This window comes from Chiloscyllium plagiosum, unplaced genomic scaffold, assembly GCF_037043375.1.
Source record: "Chiloscyllium plagiosum isolate Xiang-an unplaced genomic scaffold, Cpla_swu_hap1 HiC_scaffold_50, whole genome shotgun sequence".
NCBI classification, from domain to species: domain Eukaryota; kingdom Metazoa; phylum Chordata; class Chondrichthyes; order Orectolobiformes; family Hemiscylliidae; genus Chiloscyllium; species Chiloscyllium plagiosum.
Genome location: NW_028270188.1, coordinates 55,501,567 through 55,524,162, shown reverse-complemented (window position 1 = coordinate 55,524,162; position 22,596 = coordinate 55,501,567). Strand labels below are relative to the sequence as shown.

At 56.3% G+C, this 22,596-nt stretch overlaps 1 protein-coding gene across 1 annotated transcript in view; it reads left to right on the top strand.

The window, feature by feature from the left end:
* dcst1 (DC-STAMP domain containing 1) overlaps window positions 1–22,596 on the top strand; it is a 62,616-nt gene that overhangs the window by 36,681 nt on the left and 3,339 nt on the right. Inside the window, exons 9-12 of the mRNA XM_087985116.1 lie at window positions 3,430–3,556; window positions 11,195–11,311; window positions 13,137–13,279; window positions 15,021–15,134. Coding sequence (XP_087841242.1) covers window positions 3,430–3,556; window positions 11,195–11,311; window positions 13,137–13,279; window positions 15,021–15,134 — 501 coding nt within the window. The remainder of the gene's footprint in view (window positions 1–3,429; window positions 3,557–11,194; window positions 11,312–13,136; window positions 13,280–15,020; window positions 15,135–22,596) is intronic.

Here is a 22,596-nt window from a genome sequence, read left to right as displayed (position 1 = left end):
AGCACCCACTCCCTCAGCACTGACCCTCCGACAGCGCCCGCTCCCTCGGCACTGACCCTCAGACAGCGCCCGCTCCCTCAGCACTGACCCTCCGACAGCGCCCGCTCCCTCAGCACTGACCCTCCAACAGTGCCCGCTCCCTCAGCACTAACCCTCCCACAGCGCCCGCTCCCTCAGCACTGACCCTCCCACAGCGCCCGCTCCCTCAGCACTGACCCTCCGACAGCGCCTGCTCCCTCAGCGCTGACCCTCCCACAGCACCCACTCCCTCAGAACTGACCCTCCCATGGCACCCGCTCTCTCAGCGCTGACCCTCCGACAGCGCCCACTCCCTCAGCACTGACCCTCCCATGGCGCCCGCTCCCTCAGCACTGACCCTCCGAAAACGCCCGCTCCCTCACCGCTGACCCTCCCACAGAGCCCGTTCCCTCAGCACTGACCCTCCCACAGTGCCCGCTCCCTCAGCACTGACCCTCCCACAGTGCCCGCTCCCTAGCACTGACCCTCCCACGGTGCCCGCTCCCTCAGCACTGACCCTCCCACGGTGCCCGCTCCCTCAGCACTGACCCTCCCACGGTGCCCGCTCCCTCAGCACTGACCCTCCGACAGAGCCCGTTCCCTCAGCACTGACCCTCCCACAGCGCCCGCTCCCTCAGCACTGACCCTCCCACAGTGCCCGCTCCCTCAGCACTGACCCTCCCACAGCGCCCGTTCCCACAGCACTGACCCTCCAACAGCGCCCGCTCCCTCAGCACTGACCCTCCCACAGTGCCCACTCCCTCAGAACTGGCCCTCCGACAGCGCCCGCTCCCTCAGCACTGACCCTCCCACGGCACCCGCTCCCTCAGCACTGACCCTCCGACAGCACCCGCTCCCTCAGCATTGACCCTCCCACAGCGCCCACATCCTCAGCACTGACCCTCCAACAGCGCCCGCTCCCTCGGCACTGACCCTCCGACAGTGCCCGCTCCCTCAGCACTGACCCTCCGACAGCGCCCGCTCCCTCGGCACTGACCCTCCGACAGCGCCCGCTCCCTCAGCACTAACCCTCCCACAGCGCCCGGTCCCTCAGCACTGACCCTCCCATAGCACCCGCTCCCTCAGCACTGACCCTCCGACAGCGCCCACTCCCTCAGCACTGACCCTCCCATAGCGCCCACTCCCTCAGCGCTGACCCTCCCACAGCGCCCACTCCCTCAGCGCTGACCCTCCGACAGCGCCCGTTCCCTCAGCACTGACCGTCCCACAGCGCCCACTCCCTCAGCACTGACCCTCCCCCAGCACTGACCCTCCGACGGAGCCCGCTCCCTCAGCACTGACCCTCCCATAGCGCCCACTCCCTCAGCGCTGACCCTCCCACAGCGCCCACTCCCTCAGCGCTGACCCTCCGACAGCGCCCGCTCCCTCAGCACTGACCCTCCCACAGTGCCCACTCCCTCCGCACTGACCCTCCGACAGCGCCCACTCCCTCAGCACTGACCCTACCACAGCACCCGCTCCCTCAGCGCTGACCCTCCCACAGCGCCCGCTCCCTCAGCACTGACCCTCCCACAGCGCCCACTCCCTCATCACGGACCCTCTGACAGCGCCCGCTCCCTCAGCACTGACCCTCCGACGGCGCCCGCTCCCTCCGCACTGACCCTCCCACAGCGCCCGCTCCCTCAGCACTGACCCTCCGACAGCGCCCACTCCCTCAGCACTGACCCTACCACAGCACCCGCTCCCTCAGCACTGACCCTCCCACAGCGCCCACTCCCTCAGCACTAACCCTCCCACGGCACCCGCTCTCTCCGCGCTGACCCTCCGACAGCGCCCACTCCCTCAGCACTGACCCTCCCATGGCACCCGCTCCCTCAGCACTGACCCTCCCACAGCGCCCGCTCCCTCACCGCTGACTCTCCCACAGTGCCCACTCCCTCAGAACTGACCCTCCGACAGCGCCCGCTCCCTCAGCACTGACCCTCCCACGGCACCCTCTCCCTCAGCACTGACCCTCCGACAGCGCCCGCTCCCTCAGCACTGACCCTCCCACAGCGCCCGCTCCCTCAGCGCTGACCCTCCCACAGTGCCCACTCCCTCAGAACTGACCCTCCGACAGCGCCCGCTCCCTCAGCACTGACCCTCCGACAGCGCCCGCTCCCTCAGCACTGACCCTCCAACAGTGCCCGCTCCCTCAGCGCTGACCCTCCGACAGCACCCACTCCCTCAGAACTGACCCTCCCATGGCACCCACTCCCTCAGCACTGACCCTCCCACAGCGCCCGCTCCCTCAGCACTGACCGTACCACAGCACCCACTCCCTCAGCACTGACCCTCCGACTGCACCCGCACCCTCAGCACTGACCCTCTGACAGCGCCCACTCCCTCAGCACTGACCCTCCCACAGCGCCCACTCCCTCAGCACTGACCCTCTGACAGCACCCACTCCCTCAGCTTGACCCTCTGACAGCGCCCGCTCCCTCAGCACTGACCCTCCGACGGCGCCCACTCCCTCAGCACTGACCCTCCCAAAGCGCCCGCTCCCTCAGCACTGACCCTCCCACAGCACCCGCTCCCACAGCACTGACTCTCCGACGGCGCCCGCTCCCTCAGCACTGACCCTCTGACAGCGCCCACTCCCTCAGCACTGACCCTCCCACAGCGCCCACTCCCTCAGCTTGACCCTCTGACAGCGCCCACTCCCTCAGCACTGACCCTCCCACAGCGCCCACTCCCTCAGCTTGACCCTCTGACAGCACCCGCTCCCTCAGCGCTGACCCTCCGACAGCGCCCACTCCCTCAGCACTGACCCTCCGACGGCGCCCACTCCCTCAGCACTGACCCTCCCAAAGCGCCCGCTCCCTCAGCACTGACCCTCCCACAGCACCCGCTCCCACAGCACTGACCCGCCCACAGCACCCACTCCCTCAGCACTGACCCTCTGACAGCGCCCGCTCCCTCAGCGCTGACCCTCCCACCGCGCCCGCTCCCTCAGCACTGACCCTCCCACCGCGCCTGCTCCCTCAGCACTGACCCTCCGACAGCGCCCGCTCCCTCAGCACTGACCCTCCCACCGCGCCCGCTCCCTCAGCACTGACCCTCCGACAGCGCCCACTCCCTCAGCACTGACCCTCCGACAGTGCCCACTCCCTCAGCGCTGACCCTCCGACATTGCCCACTCCCTCAGCACTGACCCTCCGAACAGAGCCCACTCCCTCAGCACTGACCCTCCGACAGCGCCCACTCCCTCAGCACTGACCCTCCGACAGCGCCCACTCCCTCAGCACTGACCCTCCGACAGCGCCCACTCCCTCAGCACTGACCCTCCCACAGCGCCCGCTCCCTCGGTGTGGTTTGTTTTGGCGCTGTCCTGCTCGGTGTCTGACGGTGAATCTTGAGGCCTCGGGCTGCTGCATTGCACTCCGGGCTAACCCAGTCTCTCTCCTGCAGATCCTGGAGTTGATCCAGTACATCGCGGTCATCCTGGTCATCCTCGCACTGTTCACACTGGATTGGCTCCTCTTTACGATGTTGGACATTATCAGGCGGCACAGTTTTGTGGAATATTCCTTCATCGGTGAGTCCACGAGAGTTGACCTCCTCATCCCTACGACTCCTGAGGCAAAGTCCGCCTGTTCCCGATGGGGCCAGCCCATTCCGTTCACGTGTAGTGAAGCAGATCTTAGAATCAGTGAATCCCAACAGTGCAGAACCAGGCCACTCGGCCCGACAAGTCCACGCCAACCCTCCGAAGAGTAACCCACCCAGATCCGTCCCTCAAATTCACATTTTCCCTGACTAATCCATCCCTGGGCACTAGGGAAACAATTTAGCATGGCCGATCCACCCTAACCTGCACATCCCTGGGCACTATGGGATAATTTAGCATGGCCGATCCACCCTAACCTGCACATCCCTGGGCACTATGGGATAATTTAGCATGGCCGATCCACCCTAACCTGCACATCCCTGGGCACTATGGGACAATTTAGCATGGCCAATCCACCCTGACCTGCACATCCCTGGGCACTATGGGACAATTTAGCATGGCCAATCCACCCTAATCTACACATCCCTGGGCACTATGGGACAATTTAGCATGGCCAATCCACCCTAACCTGCACATCCCTCGGCACTATGGGACAATTTAGCATGGCCGATCCACCCTAACCTGCACACCCCTGGGCACTATGGGATAATTTAGCATGGCCAATCCACCCTAATCTACACATCCCTGGGCACTATGGGACAATTTAGCATGGCCGATCCACCCTAACCTGCACATCCCTCGGCACTATGGGACAATTTAGCATGGCCAATCCACCCTAACCTACACATCCCTGGTCACTACGGGACAATTTAGCATGGCCAATCCACCCTAACCTGCACATCCCTGGGCATGACCGGACAATTTAGCATGGCCGATCCACCCTAACCTGCACACCCCTGGGCACTACGGGACAATTTAGCATGGCCAATCCACCCTAACCTGCACATCCCTGGGCACTACGGGACAATTTAGCATGGCCGATCCACCCTAACCTGCACATCCCTGGGCACTACGGGACAATTTACCATGGCCAATCCACACTAACCTACACATCCCTGGGCACTATGGGACAATTTAGCATGGCCGATCCACCCTAACCTACACATCCCTGGGCACTATGGGACAATTTAGCATGGCCAATCCATCCTAACCTGCACATCCCTGGGCACTACCGGACAATTTAGCATGGCCAATCCACCCTAACCTGCACATCCCTGGACACTACGGGACAATTTAGCATGGCCAATCCACCCTATCCTGCACATCCTTGGACACTACGGGACAATTTAGCATGGCCAATCCACCCTAACCTGCACATCCCTGGACACTACGGGACAATTTAGCATGGCCAACCCACCCTAACCTGCACATCCCTGGACACTACGGGACAATTTAGCATGGCCAACCCACCCTAACCTGCACATCCCTGGACACTACGGGACAATTTAGCATGGCCAATCCACCCTAACCTGCACAACCCTGGACACTATGGGACAATTTAGCATGGCCAATCCACCCTAACCTGCACATCCCTGGACACTACGGGACAACTTAGCATGGCCAATCCACCCTAACCTGCACATCCCTGGACACTACGGGACAATTTAGCATGGCCAATCCCCCCTAACCTGCACATCCCTGGGCACTATGGGACAATTTAGCATGGCCAATCCACCCTAACCTGCACATCCCTGGGCACTACGGGACAATTTAGCATGGCCAATCCACCCTAACCTGCACGTCCCTGGGCACTATGGGACAATTTAGCATGGCCAATCCACCCTAACCTGCACATCCCTGGACACTACGGGACAATTTAGCATGCCCAATCCCCCCTAACCTGCACATCCCTGGGCACTATGGGACAATTTAGCATGGCCAATCCACCCTAACCTGCACATCCCTGGGCACTATGGGACAATTTAGCATGGCCAATCCACCCTAACCTGCACATCCCTGGACACTATGGGACAATTTAGCATGGCCAATCCACCCTAACCTGCACATCCCTGGGCACTATGGGACAATTTAGCATGGCCAATCCACCCTAACCTGCACATCCCTGGGCACTATGGGACAATTTAGCATGGCCAATCCACCCTAACCTGCACGTCCCTGGGCACTATGGGACAATTTAGCATGGCCAATCCACCCTAACCTGCAAATCCCCGGGCACTATGGGACAATTTAGCATGGCCAATCCATCCTAACCTGCACATCTCTCGGCACTATGGGACAATTTAGCATGGCCAATCCACCCTAACCTGCACATCCCTGGACACTACGGGACAATTTAGCATGGCCAATCCCCCCTAACCTGCACATCCCTGGGCACTAAGGGACAATTTAGCATGGCCAATCCATCCTAACCTGCACATCCCTGGGCACTATGGGACAATTTAGCATGGCCAATCCACCCTAACCTGCACATCCCTGGACACTATGGGACAATTTAGCATGGCCAATCCACCCTAACCTGCACATCTTTGGACTGTGGTAGGAAACCGGAGCACCCGGAGGAAACCCAAGCTGACCCGGGGGGAGAATGTGCAAACCCCACACAGAGAGTCGTCCGGAGGGAGGGATCTAACCCAGACACTGGTGCCACGAGACAGCGGCGCTAACCACTGAGCCATCTTTATTGAAGGGACCTGAGAGTCAAAATTCAAGTCGGAACTAGTGATCATAAAAAGACAGAATTTGCTATTCGAACAGCGAACTTTGAACAGTGTAGCGCAGGAACAGGCCCTTCGGCCCACGATATTGTGATGTCAAATTAAACTAGTCCCCTCTGCCCTTCCTTAGTCCGTATCCCTCCCTCCCTTGCCTGTGTATGCACTTCTCTGCAAACCCTTTTAACTCCCCCTATCTCATTTGCCACGCCACCAACCCCCACCCCCCCAGGCAGCACGTTCCACACTCCTATCCCTCTGTGTTTCAAAACCTCCCCCTCCTCTGAACGTCCCCCGCCCCTCACCTTAAACGCATTCCCCCGCTAGTTTGAGACATTCCAACTCCGGGGGTTGGGTGGGGGGCGGGGGTGGTGGGGGAGGGGGGAGATAACGCTTATGACTATCCCGGTGATCTGTTGATTTTGGCAGCCTTCAGAGGGAACAATCCAGGATCTTCTAGCCTCTCCCCGCAGCCCACACCCTCTAATCCAGACAGCTCCCCGGTAAACCCTCTCCCGCACCCGCTCTACCTCCTCCCTGTTAACCTGGGGGACCAACAGATCTCTGTGGCCTCACCAAAGTCTTAAAAAGCTGAAACATGACGTCCTGACTCTGTCTACTCCATTCCCCCTACAGTAAAGGCAGGCATGCCTTCTGTACGCCCTATATATGTGCGTGGTCGCTTTGAGGGTGAGAAGGTCGGGTCAGCAACAATGGTGTTTAACTTAATTCGATTTGGTTTATAATCGTCACGTGTCCCGGGATACAGTTTTGTGTGCTCGCCAGGCACGTCCTATCTGACATGAGTACATCAGGGCGATCGAACACAAAACAGTGTTACAGTTACAGAGAAAGGTTCAGAGGAAGATTAACGCTAATAAATGAGAGGTCCATTCTGCGATCAGCGGGGACAAATCTGTTGTTGAATCTATTGGTGTGTCTTTTTCCACTTTTATATCTCCTGCCCGATGGAAGAGGGTGGCGGAGGTTACAGATGGTCTGGCTGAGGACCGTGTCAGGTAAAAGCCAGCAGCCGTTTGATGACCTCATTCATTCTCGACTCCTCATAGTCCGTGTCCGAACGCAGCAAGATCTGGACAATATCCAGGCTTGGGCTGACAGTGAGGCAAGTTACATCGGCGCCACACAAATGCAGGCTGTGACCATCTCCAACAAGAGAGAATCTAACCGTCGCTCCCTTGACGTTCAATGGTGTTACCATCACTGAATCCCCCCCCCCACTATCAACATCCTGGGGGTTCCCGTTGAGAGAGAATCTAACCATCGCCCCCTTGATGTTCAATGGTGTTACCGTCACTGAATCCCCCCCCCCCCCCCCACTATCAACATCCTGGGGGTTCCCATTGAGAGAGAATCTAACCATCGCCCCCTTGATGTTCAATGGTGTTACCGTCACTGAATCCCCCCCCCCCACTATCAACATCCTGGGGGCTCCCGTTGAGAGAGAATCTAACCATCGCCCCCTTGATGTTCAATGGTGTTACCATCACTGAATCCCCCCCCCCCCCCACTATCAACATCCTGGGGGCTCCCGTTGCCCAGAAACTGAACTGGACCCAGCCCCATATAAACACAGCGGCTCCAAGAGCAGGTCAGAGGCTGGGGATCCTGCAGCGAGTAACTCCCCTCCTGACTCCCCCCCCCCCCCCCCCACCCCAAAGCCTGTCCCACCATCGACAAGGCCCGAGTCAGGGGGGGGTGAGGGAATACTCCCCACTCACCCCTGGGCGGGGGGGGGGGGCAGCTGCGAAATCACTCGAGAAGCTCGACACCGTCCGGGGACAAAGTAGCTCCCCCACCCCCCCCCCCCACACCCACAAACACCCCCCAAACCCACAAACACCCCCCGCCACACCTCCCCCACCCCCACAAACACCCCCCTCCCCACACCCACAAACACCCCCCAAACCCACAAACACCCCCCGCCACACCTCCCCCACCCCCACAAACACCCCCCGCCCCAAACCCACAAACACCCCCTCCCTCCACCCCCCCACAACCACAAACAACCCCATCCCCCCACCCACCCCACATCCACAAACACCCCCCACCCCCCACACGCACAAACACCCCCCGCCCCACACCCACAAACACCCCCTCCCTCCACCCCCCCACAACCACAAACAACCCCATCCCCCCACCCACCCCACATCCACAAACACCCCCCACCCCCCACACGCACAAACACCCCCTGCCCCAAACCCACAAACACCCCATCCCCCCACCCACCCCACATCCACAAACACCCCCCACCCCCCAAACCCACAAACACCCCCCTCCCTCCACCTCCCCCACACCCACAAACTCTCCCCACCCCCCACACCTACAAACACCTCCTCCCTGCCCCACACCCACAAACACCGCCCTCCCCCATCCCCCCACACCCACAAACACCCCCCCTCCCCCACACCCCACACCCACAAACACCCCCCCATCCCCCCACACCCACAAACACCCCCCCTCCCCCACACCCCACACCCACAAACACCCCCATCCCCCCACACCCACAAACACCCCCCCTCCCCCACACCCCACACCCACAAACACCCTCCTCCCCCACCCTCTCTGCCCCACACCCACAAACACCTCCTCCCTTCACCCCCCCACACCCACAAACACCCCCTCCCTCCACCCACAAACACCCCTCCACCCCACACCTACAAACACCCCCCTCCCACACCCCCCGCCCCACCCCCATAAAACACCCCCCCTCCCCCCACTCCCAGCATCACACCCACAAACACCCCCCTCCCCACCCCCACCACGCACCCACAAACACCCCCCGCCCCACACCCACAAACACCCCCCTCCCCCCCCACCCCAGTCACTGCAGGGTGGACCGTCTACAAGACCCACTGCAGTGAGGCTCCTTATATGGCACCTTTCCAAACCCCATCACCTCTTAGCCCCCTGGAGGGGGTTGGGGGGGGGGAGCAGATACATGGGGAACACCGGCCCCCTGCACATTCCCCTCCGAGACCCCCCCATCCCCCAATACACCGTCCCGAAATATCTCGGCCGTTCCTTCGGGGGGGGGGGGGGTCGGAATCCTGGACTCCCCTCCCTAACAGGGCACTGTGGGTCAGCCCACAGCAGGGGTTCCAGACGGCAATTCCCCGCCCCCCCCCACCCGCCCCCCACCACCATGTCAAGGGGCAACTAACAGCAGGCAGTAAACGCTGTGTCCACATCCCATGGGTGAATAAGCGATAAAAGTCCTGACTCTCTGGAAGACAGAAGCCGATGATGACAAGCATGTCAGTGATGGCTCCAAAGGTGAATCGAGGGGTAAAAGGGGGATGAAAATAGACCATGAGGGCAAACGAGCGAGCAATATAAAAATGTGCAGTAAGAGCTTCTTTATGTTGATGAGAGAGGTTCGAGCGAACGCAGGCCCATTAGAAATTGAACCTGGGGAGGTGGTTATAAGGCATTAGGAGCTGGCAGAGGAGTTAAATAGATCGTTAGTGCTTCCCTCGCTTTGGTGTTGAGGTTGTGTGTTTGTCTTCTCCTTGTTATCAGGAGTACGATATCAGGGGTGCCTCACAACACACATCCCATTCAACAACCAAATATATGAACAAATCAATGGCACCCCCATGGGCTCACCCACCTCTGGACTCATAGCAGAAGTGGTAATGCAAAGGTTAGAACAAATAGTCTTACCGCAAATTCAACCCAAACTCTGGGTCAGATATGTGGATGATACCTTTATAATCATTAAAAACACGGAAATAGAGAAAACACACTGGATCATCAACTCCACACTCACAGGAATCCGATTCACGAGAGAGGAAGAAAAGGACAACCAACTCCCACTCCTAGACGTGAGGGTACAGAGAACACCGAACGGAGAATTCACCACCACGGTATACAGGAAAGCCACACACACAGACCAAGTCCTGAACTACGAAAGCAACCACCCCAACACACACAAACGAAGTTGCATCAAGACACTGTTCAGAAGGGCCACAACACACTGCAGTACACCAGAACTGCAAAAAGAGGAAGAGGGACACCTATACAAGGTATTCGCCAAAAACGGATACCCCCGCAACTTCATCAACAGATGCCTAAGGGAAAGACAACAGAACGAGGACATGCTGCAACCCAAAGGACTAGCCACACTACCATACATCAAGAACATCTCTGAAATGACAGCCAGACTACTGCGACCACTAGGACTTATAACAGCACACAAGCCAACAGCCACTCTCAGACAACAACTCACCAGAACGAAGGACCCGATACCCAGCATGAGCAAAACCAATGTAGTGTACAAAATCCCATGCAAGGACTGCACAAAACACTATATAGGACAAACAGGAAGACAGCTAACGATCCGTATCCACGAACACCAACTAGCCACGAAACGACACGACCAGCTATCCTTAGTCACACACGCAGATGACAAGTAACATGAGTTTGACTGGGACAACACTACTATTATAGGACAAGCCAAACAGAGAACAGCCAGGGAATTCCTAGAGGCATGGCACTCATCCACAGATTCTATCAATAAGCACTTCGACCTGGACCCAATATACCGACCACTGCAGCGGACAGCTGGAACTGACAACCGGAAGTGGCAGGGACAGGCCACTATAAACGCCAGAGGAAACATCACAGAAGCACTTCACAGGAGGCTCCCAAGCACTGAGGATGTCACCTAGACAGGGAACGAAACGTCTGCAACACAAATTCCCAGCTCGGCGAACAGAACCACAGCATCAAATTGGAATGTTTTCCCCAATTCCATCCTTACGGATGCGGGAGGGAGACGGGAGGGAGGTGGTTTATTGAGTTTAAAAGGGGGGATGGGGAAGCCCTTGAGGGGGGGATTGGATGAGTAGGCACAGGTCAGCAGTTATGGGGCTGGTCGGAGAGGAGAGGGCGTGATTGGTTCCCGCATCCCGATTTTCCGATAGAGTCTCCCGTTGTGATTCCGAGCTGTTCTGTGTGTACCTTACAGAAAGTCACCACCTGGAGATCGATGTGGGGGGGACGTCGATGTTGGCCAATCTGATCCGACGGGCCGTCTCTGCTTTCAACACCACCATGGACGTCAAGATAGAGTCCAACAATCTGCGTAAGGGATTGATCGCCGTGGCGACACGGTGGGGTAAGGGGGGTCCCGAGGGCTGAGTGACCCTCCCACAGCGCCCGCTCCCTCAGCGATGACCCTCCGATAGCGCCCACTCCCTCAGCACTGACCCTCCGACAGCGCCCGCTCCCTCAGCACTGACCCTCCGACAGCGCCCGCTCCCTCAGCACTGACCCTCCGACAGCGCCTGCTCCCTCAGCACTGACCCTCCGACAGCACCCGCTCCCTCAGCACTGACCCTCCGACAGCACCCGCTCCCTCAGCACTGACCCTCCCACAGCGCCTGCTCCCTCAGCACTGACCCTCCGACAGCACCCGCTCCCTCAGCACTGACCCTCCGACAGCGCCCACTCCCTCAGCACTGACCCTCCCACAGCGCCTGCTCCCTCAGCACTGACCCTCTGACAGCGCCCGCTCCCTCAGCACTGACCCTCCGACAGTGCCCGCTCCCTCAGCACTGACCCTCCGACAGCACCCGCTCCCTCAGCACTGACCCTCCGACAGCACCCACTCCCTCAGCACTGACCCTCCGACAACGCCCACTGCCTCAGCACTGACCCTCCCACAGCGCCCACTCCCTCAGCACTGACCCTCCCACAGCGCCCACTCCCTCAGCACTGACCCTCCCACAGCGCCTGCTCCCTCAGCACTGACCCTCTGACAGCGTCCGCTCCCTCAGCACTGACCCTCTGACAGCGTCCGCTCCCTCAGCACTGACCCTCCGACAGTGCCCGCTCCCTCAGCACTGACCCTCCGACAGCACCCGCTCCCTCAGCACTGACCCTCCGACAGCACCCACTCCCTCAGCACTGACCCTCCGACAACGCCCACTGCCTCAGCACTGACCCTCCCACAGCGCCCACTCCCTCAGCACTGACCCTCCCACAGCGCCCACTCCCTCAGCACTGACCCTCTGACAGCGCCCGCTCCCTCAGCACTGACCCTCCGACAGCACCCGCTCCCTCAGCACTGACCCTCCGACAGCACCCGCTCCCTCAGCACTGACCCTCCGACAGCACCCACTCCCTCAGCACTGACCCTCCGACAGCGCCCGCTCCCTCAGCACTGACTCTCCCACAGCACCCGCTCCCTCAGCACTGACCCTCCCACAGCGCCCACTCCCTCAGCACTGACCCTCCGACAGCGCCCGCTCCCTCAGCACTGACCCTCTGACAGCACCCACTCCCTCAGCACTGACCCTCCGACAGTGCCCACTCCCTCAGCACTGACCCTCCGACAGTGCCCACTCCCTCAGCACTGACCCTCCGACAGCACCCGCTCCCTCAGCGCTGACCCTCCGACAGTGCCCACTCCCTCAGCACTGACCCTCCGACAGCGCCTGCTCCCTCAGCACTGACCCTCCGACAGCGCCCGCTCCCTCAGCACTGACCCTCCGACAGGGCCTGCTCCCTCAGCACTGACCCTCCGACAGCGCCCGCTCCTTCAGCACTGACCCTCCGACAGCGCCCGCTCCCTCAGCACTGACCCTCCGACAGCGCCCACTCACTCAGCACTGACCCTCCGACAGCGCCCGCTCCCTCAGCACTGACCCTCTGACAGCACCCACTCCCTCAGCATTGACCCTCCGACAGTGCCCACTCCTTAACCCCTAACCCTCCCTGAAAGAACCTCCCTCTCTTCCCTAATCCTCCCACAAAGACCCTTTCTCTCGACCCTAACCCTGCGATCGGATTCCTGTGGTGGTCCTGGACTGGGGGGGGGGTGGGGATAATGGCGGTAGGGACAGATGGTAGTGTGTACGAATACTCTGCCCATCACGTTTGTGTTTGTGTGCATGTGTGTGTTTCAGACTGCCTCCCCGTTCCTCACAAGATCACCAAGCAGTCGATCATCCTGACCATGGTGCCAGTGGTTGGCATAATCAGCTTTTGCTTCCTGCAAGTCTATAGCTACAGACTGCGGCGGGTCATCGCTGGGCTCTGCTTCCCTCAGGTACGGTGGCAACTCCGCACCATCCTGAATACCCACTGGATTCACCCCACCCCAGGGAAAAGACCTTGCCTATTTACCCTCTCCATGCCCCCTCGTGATTTTATAAACCTCTATTGGCCATGCTAAATTGTCCCATAGTGTCCAGGGATGTGCAGGTTAGGGTGGATTGGCTCTGCTAAATTGTCCCGTAGTGTCCAGGGATGTGCAGGTTAGGGTGGATTGGCCATGCTAAATTGTCCCGTAGTGCCCAGGGATGTGCAGGTTAGGGTGGATCGGCCATGCTAAATTGTCCCGTAGTGCCCAGGGATGTACAGGTTAGGGTGGATTGGCCATGCTAAATTGTCCCATAGTGTCCAGGGATGTGCAGGTTAGGGTGGATTGGCCATGCTAAATTGTCCCATAGTGCCCAGGGATGTACAGGTTAGGGTGGATTGGCCATGCTAAATTGTCCCATAGTGCCCAGGGATGTGCAGGTTAGGGTGGATTGGCCATGCTAAATTGTCCCATAGTGCCCAGGGATGTACAGGTTAGGGTGGATTGGCCATGCTAAATTGTCCCGTAGTGCCCAGGGATGTGCAGGTTAGGGTGGATTGGCCATGCTAAATTGTCCCGTAGTGCCCAGGGATGTGCAGGTCAGGGTGGATTGGCAGTGCTAAATTGTCCCGTAGTGCCCAGGGATGTGCAGGTCAGGGTGGATTGGCTGTGCTAAATTGTCCCGTAGTGCCCAGGGATGTGCAGGTCAGGGTGGATTGGCTCTGCTAAATTGTCCCGTAGTGCCCAGGGATGTGCAGGTCAGGGTGGATTGGCCATGCTAAATTGTCCCGTAGTGCCCAGGGATGTGCAGGTTAGGGTGGATTGGCCATGCTAAATTGTCTCATAGTGCCCAGGGATGTGCAGGTTAGGGTGGATTGGCCGTGCTAAATTGTCCCGTAGTGCCCAGGGATGTGCAGGTCAGGGTGGATTGGCTGTGCTAAATTGTCCCGTAGTGCCCAGGGATGTGCAGGTCAGGGTGGATTGGCCATGCTAAATTGTCCCATAGTGCCCAGGGATGTGCAGGTCAGGGTGGATTGGCTGTGCTAAATTGTCCCGTAGTGCCCAGGGATGTGCAGGTTAGGGTGGATTGGCCATGCTAAATTGTCCCGTAGTGCCCAGGGATGTGCAGGTCAGGGTGGATTGGCCATGCTAAATTGTCCCATAGTGCCCAGGGATGTGCAGGTCAGGGTGGATTGGCTGTGCTAAATTGTCCCATAGTGTTAGGTGCATTCGTCAGGGGTAAATGTAGGGGACTTGTTGGGCTGAAGGGCCTGTTTCCTCACTGTCAGGAATCTCATCAAAATCACACACACTCTCAGACACATGCACACACCATCCCGAGTTGGAAATATAGCGGCCGTTCCTTCGGGGGTCAGAATCCTGGAGCTCTCTCTCCCTCACGGGGCCCTGCGCCCCTACACCACATGGGGGGGTGGGTGGGTGGAATGGGACTGCAGCGGTTCAAGATGGCTGCTTAACCCTCTCCTCCTCAAGGTGGGGGCAATTAGCGGGAGGGAGGAGACGGCAGCAATGCTGTGGACAAAGCAAGGCTTGCTTCGTGGGCGCAGTGAGTGGCTGAGATCTGGGATTTGCTGCCTGAGAGGGAGGGAGGGGAGGGGAATACAAGGGGCTGTGCAGCCCGTGTCCTGGTGTCGCTCCCTGTGCCCATTTGGGGTGACCTGACTGGCTCGGTGCTCTGTCACTGCAGCGAGAGAAGAAGAGGGTGCTCTTTCTCTACAACGAATACCTGCGGAAACGGATCAGCTACGCAGAGACCCAGCGCAAAAAAATACTCATCCAGGCACGCAACAAACAACTCTGGGTAAGCAGATCTCTCAGTGAGAACATACCCCACCCCGAACCCCTCGATTAGATTCCAGTCTGTAACTCCCTCCCGGGTATCTGTTATTCTGTATATAACCCACCCCGAACCCCTCGATTAGATTCCAGTCTGTAACTCCCTCCCGGGTATCTGTTATTCTGTATATAACCCACCCCGAACGCCTCGATTAGATTCCAGTCTGTAACTCCCTCCCGGGTATCTGTTATTCTGTATATAACCCACCCCGAACCCCTCGATTAGATTCCAGTCTGTAACTCCCTCCCGGGTATCTGTTATTCTGTATATAACCCACCCCGAACCCCTCGATTAGATTCCAGTCTGTAACTCCCTCCCGGGTATCTGTTATTCTGTATATAACCCACCCCGAACCCCTCGGTTAGATTCCAGTCTGTAACTCCCTCCCGGGTGTCTGTTATTCTGTATATAACCCACCCCGAACCCCTCGATTAGATCCCAGTCTGTAACTCCCTCCCGGGTATCTGTTATTCTGTATATAACCCACCCCGAACCCCTCGATTAGATCCCAGTCTGTAACTCCCTCCCGGGTATCTGTTATTCTGTCTATAACCCACCCCGAACCCCTCGATTAGATCCCAGTCTGTAACTCCCTCCCGGGGTATCTGTTATTCTGTCTATAACCCACCCCGAACCCCTCGATTAGATTCCAGTCTGTAACTCCCTCCCGGGTATCTGTTATTCTGTATATAACCCACCCCGAACCCCTCGACTAGATTCCAGTCTGTAACTCCCTCCCGGGTATCTGTTATTCTGTATATACCCCACCCCGAACCCCTCGATTAGATTCCAGTCTGTAACTCCCTCCCGGGTATCTGTTATTCTGTATATAACCCACCCCGAACCTCTCGATTAGATTCCAGTCTGTAACTCCCTCCCGGGGTATCTGTTATTCTGTATATAACCCACCCCGAACCCCTCGATTAGATTCCAGTCTGTAACTCCCTCCCGGGTATCTGTTATTCTGTATATAACCCACCCCGAACCCCTCGATTAGATTCCAGTCTGTAACTCCCTCCCGGGTATCTGTTATTCTGTATATAACCCACCCCGAACCCCTCGATTAGATTCCAGTCTGTAACTCCCTCCCGGGTATCTGTTATTCTGTATATAACCCACCCCGAACCCCTCGATTAGATTCCAGTCTGTAACCCCCTCCCGGGTATCTGTTATTCTGTATATACCCCACCCTGAACCCCTCGATTATGACAGATCAGAATGGGGATATTTGGTCAGAGCTGAAATTGCAAGTTGTGTTGGTGATGTCAGTTTACAGGAGGTTTGTAAGGAGGGAATGACAGGGATATTTATTGATGCAGAGAACGGGGAAATTCAATCGTGAGTTGTAGTCTCAGTCAGGTATGAGTTATTTCAGGTGGAGCAGGTGTGGGAATTTAAGGTGGATGAGATATTGGGGTATTTAAGGTGGATGAGATATTAGGGTAATTAAGGTGGATGAGACATTAGGGTAATTAAAGTGGATGAGGTATTGGGGTATTTAAGGTGGATGAGGTATTGGGGTATTTAAGGTGGATGAGGTATTGGGGTATTTAAGGTGGATGAGATATTGGGGTATTTAAGGTGGATAAGGTATTGGAGTACTTAAGGTTGGATGAGATATTGGGGTATTTAAGGTGGATGAGATATTAGGGTAATTAAGGTGGATGAGACATTAGGGTAATTAAGGTGGATGAGGTATTGGGGTATTTAAGGTGGATAAGATATTGGAGTATTTAAGGTGGATGAGGTATTGGGGTATTTAAGGTGGATGAGACATTAGGGTATTTAAGGTGGATGAGGTATTGGGGTATTTAAGGTGGATGAGGTATTGGGGTATTTAAGGTGGATGAGGTATTGGGGTATTTAAGGTGGATGAGGTATTGGGGTATTTAAGGTGGATGAGACATTAGGGTATTTAAGGTGGATGAGGTATTGGGGTATTTAAGGTGGATGAGGTATTGGGGTATTTAAGGTGGATGAGGTATTGGGGTATTTAAGGTGGATGAGGTATTGGGGTATTTAAGGTGGATAAGATATTGGAGTATTTAAGGTGGATGAGGTATTGGGGTAATTAAGGTGGATGAGGTATTGGGGTATTTAAGGTGGATGAGGTATTGGGGTATTTAAGGTGGAAGAGATCGAAAATAGAACACAGAAAAGTACAGCCCAGTACAGGCCCTTCAGCCCATGATGTTGTGCTGATGATTAATCCTAATCTAAATAAAAATAACTGAACTGAATTTTGCACACCTCGATCAGGTCTCCTCTCTTCCTCCTTCTCTCCAGAGAGAAAAGTCCGAGCTTATTCAACCTTTCTTCATAAGGCAAGCCCTCCAGTCCAGGCAGCATCCTGGTAAACCTTCTTTGCACCCTCTCCAAAGCCTCTGTATCTTTCCTACAGTAGGGCGACCAGAACTGGACACAGTATTCCAAGTGTGGCCTCACCAGGGACTTGTAGAGCTGCAGCAAAACCTTGCGGCTCTTAAACTTGATCCCCCTGTTAATGAAAGCCAAAACACCATATGCTTTCTTAACAACCCTATCCACTTGGGTGGCAACTTTGCAGGATCTATGAACTTGCACACCCAGATCCCTCTGTTCCTCCACACTGCCAAGAATCCTGTTTTTAACCCTATATTCAGCATTCGAGTTTGACCTTCCAAAATGCATCACTTTGCGTTTATCCAGGTTGAACTCCATCTGCCATTTCTCAGCCCAGCTCTGCATCCTGTCTATGTCGCTCTGCAGCTTGCAATAGCCCTCGATGCTATCAACGGCACCTCCAACTTTTGTGTCATCAGCAAACTTACTAACCCACCCCTCAACCACCTCATCCAAGACCCCACTCAACACCGACCTCCAGGCAGAATACTTTCCATCTACAGCCTTCTGTCAGCCAACCAATTCTGAATCCAGATAGCCAAACCTCCCTGTATCCCATACTTCCTGACTTTATGAATGAGCCTACCATGAGGAACCTTATCAAATGCCTTGCTGAAGTCCATATACACCACATCCGCTGCTCGACCCTCGTCGATCTGTCTCGTCACCTCTTCGAAGAACTCAGTAAGGTTTGTGAGGCATGACCTGCCCCTCACAAAGCCAGGCTGACTGCCTTTAATCACGCTATGCTTTTCCAAAGAGTTATAAATCCTATCCCTCAGAATTCTTTCCAAAACCTTGCTGACTGCAGACGTAAGACTGACTGGTCTGTAATTGCCAGGGATTTCCCTATTACCCTTCTGGAAAAGAGGAACAACACTCGCCTCCTTCCAATCCTCCGGTCCGATTCCTGTGGAGAGTGAGGAGGCAAATATCATCGCCAGCGGCTTAGCAGCCTCCCTCCTCGCTTCCCGGAGCAGCCGAGGATAAATCTGGTCTGGCCCTTGGGGGACTTATCAATCTTAATGTTTTCCAAAGTTTCTAGCACATCAACTTCCTCAATCTCGATCTGGTCAAGCCTGTTTCCCGGCTCCCCAAAGTTTTCATTCACAACGAGGTCCCTTTCCATGGTGAAAACCAAAGCAGAAAACTCATTTAGGGGCTTCCCCGATCTGCTCAGACTCCGCGCACAAGTTCCCTCCGCTATCCCTGACCGGCCCTACCTTCTCCCTGATCATTGTCTTATTCCTCACGTATGAGTAAAACGCCTTTGGGTTCTCCCTAATCCTTCTTTCTAAGCCTTTTTCCTGCCCCCTCCTGGCTCTCCTCAGTCCATTTCTGAGCTCCTTTCTAGCAAGCCTGTAATCCTCTAAAGCTGTGCTAGATCCTTGCTTCCTCCACCTTACATAAGCTGCCTTCTTCCTTTTGATGAGAAGTTCCTCTGTTCTCGTCATCCAAGGGTCCTTAATCTTACCCCTTCTTGCCTGTCTCAGAGGAACACATTTGTGCGTCACTCGCAACAACTGCTCCTTAAACAGAAACGGTCTCCACCTTCCCTTTCTGTGGGACAATTGCTCCCCATTTGTCCTTCCCAATTCCTGCCTGATAGCGTCATCATCTCCTTTCCCCCCCGCCCTCACCCCCCTCAATTAAATATCTTCCCTCGGTAACCGCTCCTCTCCCTCTCCAAGGCTGTGGTAAACGTGAGGGAGGTGTGGTCACTGTCACCAAAGTGCTCTCCCGCCGCGGCTGGTTGCCGAGCACCGAATCCAAAATGGCCTCTCCCCTCGTCGGTCTGTCGACATACCGAGTAAGGAAACCCTCCTGAACACACCGGACAAAAAACGGTTCCACCCAAAACCATCGGGAAGTCCCAGTTGGTATTGGGGAAAGTTGAAGTCACCCATAACGACAGTCCCACCACGTCTGCAGTTTTCCAAAATCCTGCGGCCTATCAGTTTGTCAATCTCTCTGCTGCTATTAGAAAATCCCCAATGAGCTGGCTGCTCCCTTGCTGTTCCTAACTTGCACCCATACTGCCTTTGTAGACAAGCCTTCCCGAACAACTTTCCTTTCTGTAGCTGTGACGCACTCTCGGATGAGCAACGCTTACCCCTTTCCACATCCTCCCTGTTCTTTTTAAACCCTACAACATCAAGCAGCCATCCCTGCCCCGGTGCAACCCAACGCCTCTGTTCTGGCCACAACATCATCGCCCCCCCCCCCCCCCCCACCGCGCAAGGACTGATCCACGCTCTCAGCTCGTCACTCTTATTTCCGACACTCCTTGCGTTAAAGCAGACGCACTTTAACCGGTCCCTTTGTTTCGTTGCGCGAGAAACCTTCCCGATCCATCCTGCCACTGGCGAAGGGCTTTTTGCCCGAAGCGTCGGTTTTCCTGCTCCTCGGATGCTGCCTGAACTGCTGTGCTTTTCCAGCAACACACTCTAATCTAGATCCTGTCACTGCCCCATCTACAACTCCCCCCCCCCCCCACGATGTGGAGATCTGGTTCTCACCCCCGACCCCTCCCCCGAACCAAATCTCCCAGCCAGGACGTTTGTACCCCTCCAGATCAGGCGCAACCCATCCTTCATGTACAGGTCCCACCTTTCCCAGAAGGTCTCCCAATGGTCTGGGTATCTGAAGCCCTCCCTCCTGAACCAGCCACGTGTTAAGCTGCACTCGCTGACTGTTTCTCACTTCTCTATCACTTGGCACCGGTAGCGAACCTACTCTACCTCATCCTGCTCTTCAGCTTCCAAACAAACTCTCTATCGTCAATTTTCAGATCCTCAATCCCTTTCCTGGCTATATCGTTGGTGCCGATATGTACCACGATTTCTGGCTGCTCACCCTCCCCCTTCAGAAACCTGTAAACCTGATCAGCCACATCCCAGACCCACGGAGACCACATACCTTTCGGGAGTCCCGTTCCTGACCACAAAAAGTTTCACCACAGAACACACTTCTTTAGAGACCGCAATTTCCCTTCCCACGTGGTTGAAGATGCCCACCAACGCATCTCGTCCACATCCCGCACCTCCGCCCTCAGACCCCACCCCCTCCCACCGTAACAAGGACAGAACGCCCCTGCTGCCTCACCTTCCACCCTACCAACCTTCGCATAAACCAAATCATCCGCCGACATTTCCGCCACCTCCAAACAGACCCCACCACCAGGGATATATTTCCCTTCTCACCCCTCTCCGCCTTCCGCAAAGACCGTTCCCTCCGTGACTACCTGGTCAGGTCCACGCCCCCCCTACAACCCACCCTCCCATCCTGGCACCTTCCCCTGCCACTGCAGGAACTGTAAAACCTGTGCCCACACCTCCTCCCTCACCTCTATCCAAGGCCCTAAAGGAGCCTTCCACATCCATCAAAGTTTTACCTGCACATCCACTAATATCATTTATTGTATCCGTTGCTCCTGATGCGGTCTCCTCTACATTGGGGAGACTGGGCGCCTCCTAGCAGAGCACTTTAGGGAACATCTCCGAGACACCCGCACCAATCAACCAAATCGCCCCGTGGCTCAACATTTCAACTCCCCCTCCCACTCTGCTGAGGATATGGAGGTCCTGGGCCTCCTTCACCGCCGCTCCCTCACCACCAGACGCCTGGAGGACGAACGCCTCATCTTCCGCCTCGGAACACTTCAACCCCAGGCCATCAACGTGGACTTCGACAGTTTCCCCTTCTCCCACCTCACCCCAGCTCCAACCTTCCAGCTCAGCACTGTCCCCATGACCTGTCCCACCTGGAAATCTCCCTTCCCACATATCCGCTCCACCCTCCGCTCTGACCCGTCCCCTCCCCCACTCACCTATTGTACTCTATGCTACTCTCTCCCCACCCCCACCCTCCTCTCACTTATCTCTCCACCCTTCAGGCTCTCTGCCTCTATTCCTGATGAAGGGCTTTTGCCCGAAACGTCAGTTTTACTGCTCCTCGGATGCTGCCTGAACTGCTGTGCTCTTCCAGCACCACTAATCCACAAAATCTCCTGTCAGTCCGTCTAACTACTGAGTTGACTAGCGATTTCCTATTCTCCCCCCCCCCCACCCCCTTCTGAGCCAGAGACCCGACAACTGTGGTTATCCCTGGCAGGCCGTGCCCACCAGCAGTGTCCAAAACGGGGCACACTTATTGCCGCGGGGAACGGCCACAGGGGGGAATCCCCGCGCTGTCTGTCAGTTCCCTGACTGTAACCCAGCGGTCCTTACCCTGCGTCTGGAGAGTGACTGCCTCCCTGGACATCCCTCGCTATTCCTCCCTCAGTTGACCCGCAGTTCGTCCAGCTCCGGACCTAAGCCGCTGAAAGGCTTCGCAGCGGCCCTCGCTGCTCTCTCTGCCCTCACCGCTCTGTTCAAAAATGGAGGTGTTGGGGCATTTAAGGTGGATGTGGCATGGGGCATTTAAGGTGGACGGAATATTGGGGTATTTAAGGCGGACGAAATATTGGGATATTTTATTGGGGTGTTTAAGGTTGATGTGACATGGGGTATTTGAGGAGGGTGAGACATTGGGGTATTTAAGGTGGAATAGATACAGAGTATTTAAGGTGGATTAGATATGAGGTATTTAAGGTGGATTAGATATGGGGGGTTTAAGGTGGATTGGTACAGGGTGTTTAAGGTGGATTAGGTACAGGGTGTTTAAGGTGGATTAGATATGGGGTGTTTAAGGTGGATTAGCTTCGGGGTGTTTAAGGTGGATTAGATACGGAGTGTTTAAGGTGGATTAGTTTTGGGGTGTTTAAGGTGGATTAGATACAGGGTGTTTAAAGTGGATTAGATACGGGGTGTTTAAGGTGGATTAGGTACAGAGTGTTTAAGGTGGAGTAGGTACGGAGTGTTTAAGGTGGATTAGGTACGGGGTGTTTAAGGTGGATTAGGTACGGAGTGTTTAAGGTGGATTAGGTACGGGGTGTTTAAGGTGGATTAGGTACAGAGTGTTTAAGGTGGATTAGGTACGGAGTGTTTAAAGTGGATTAGGTACGGGGTGTTTAAGGTGGATTAGGTACGGGGTGTTTAAGGTG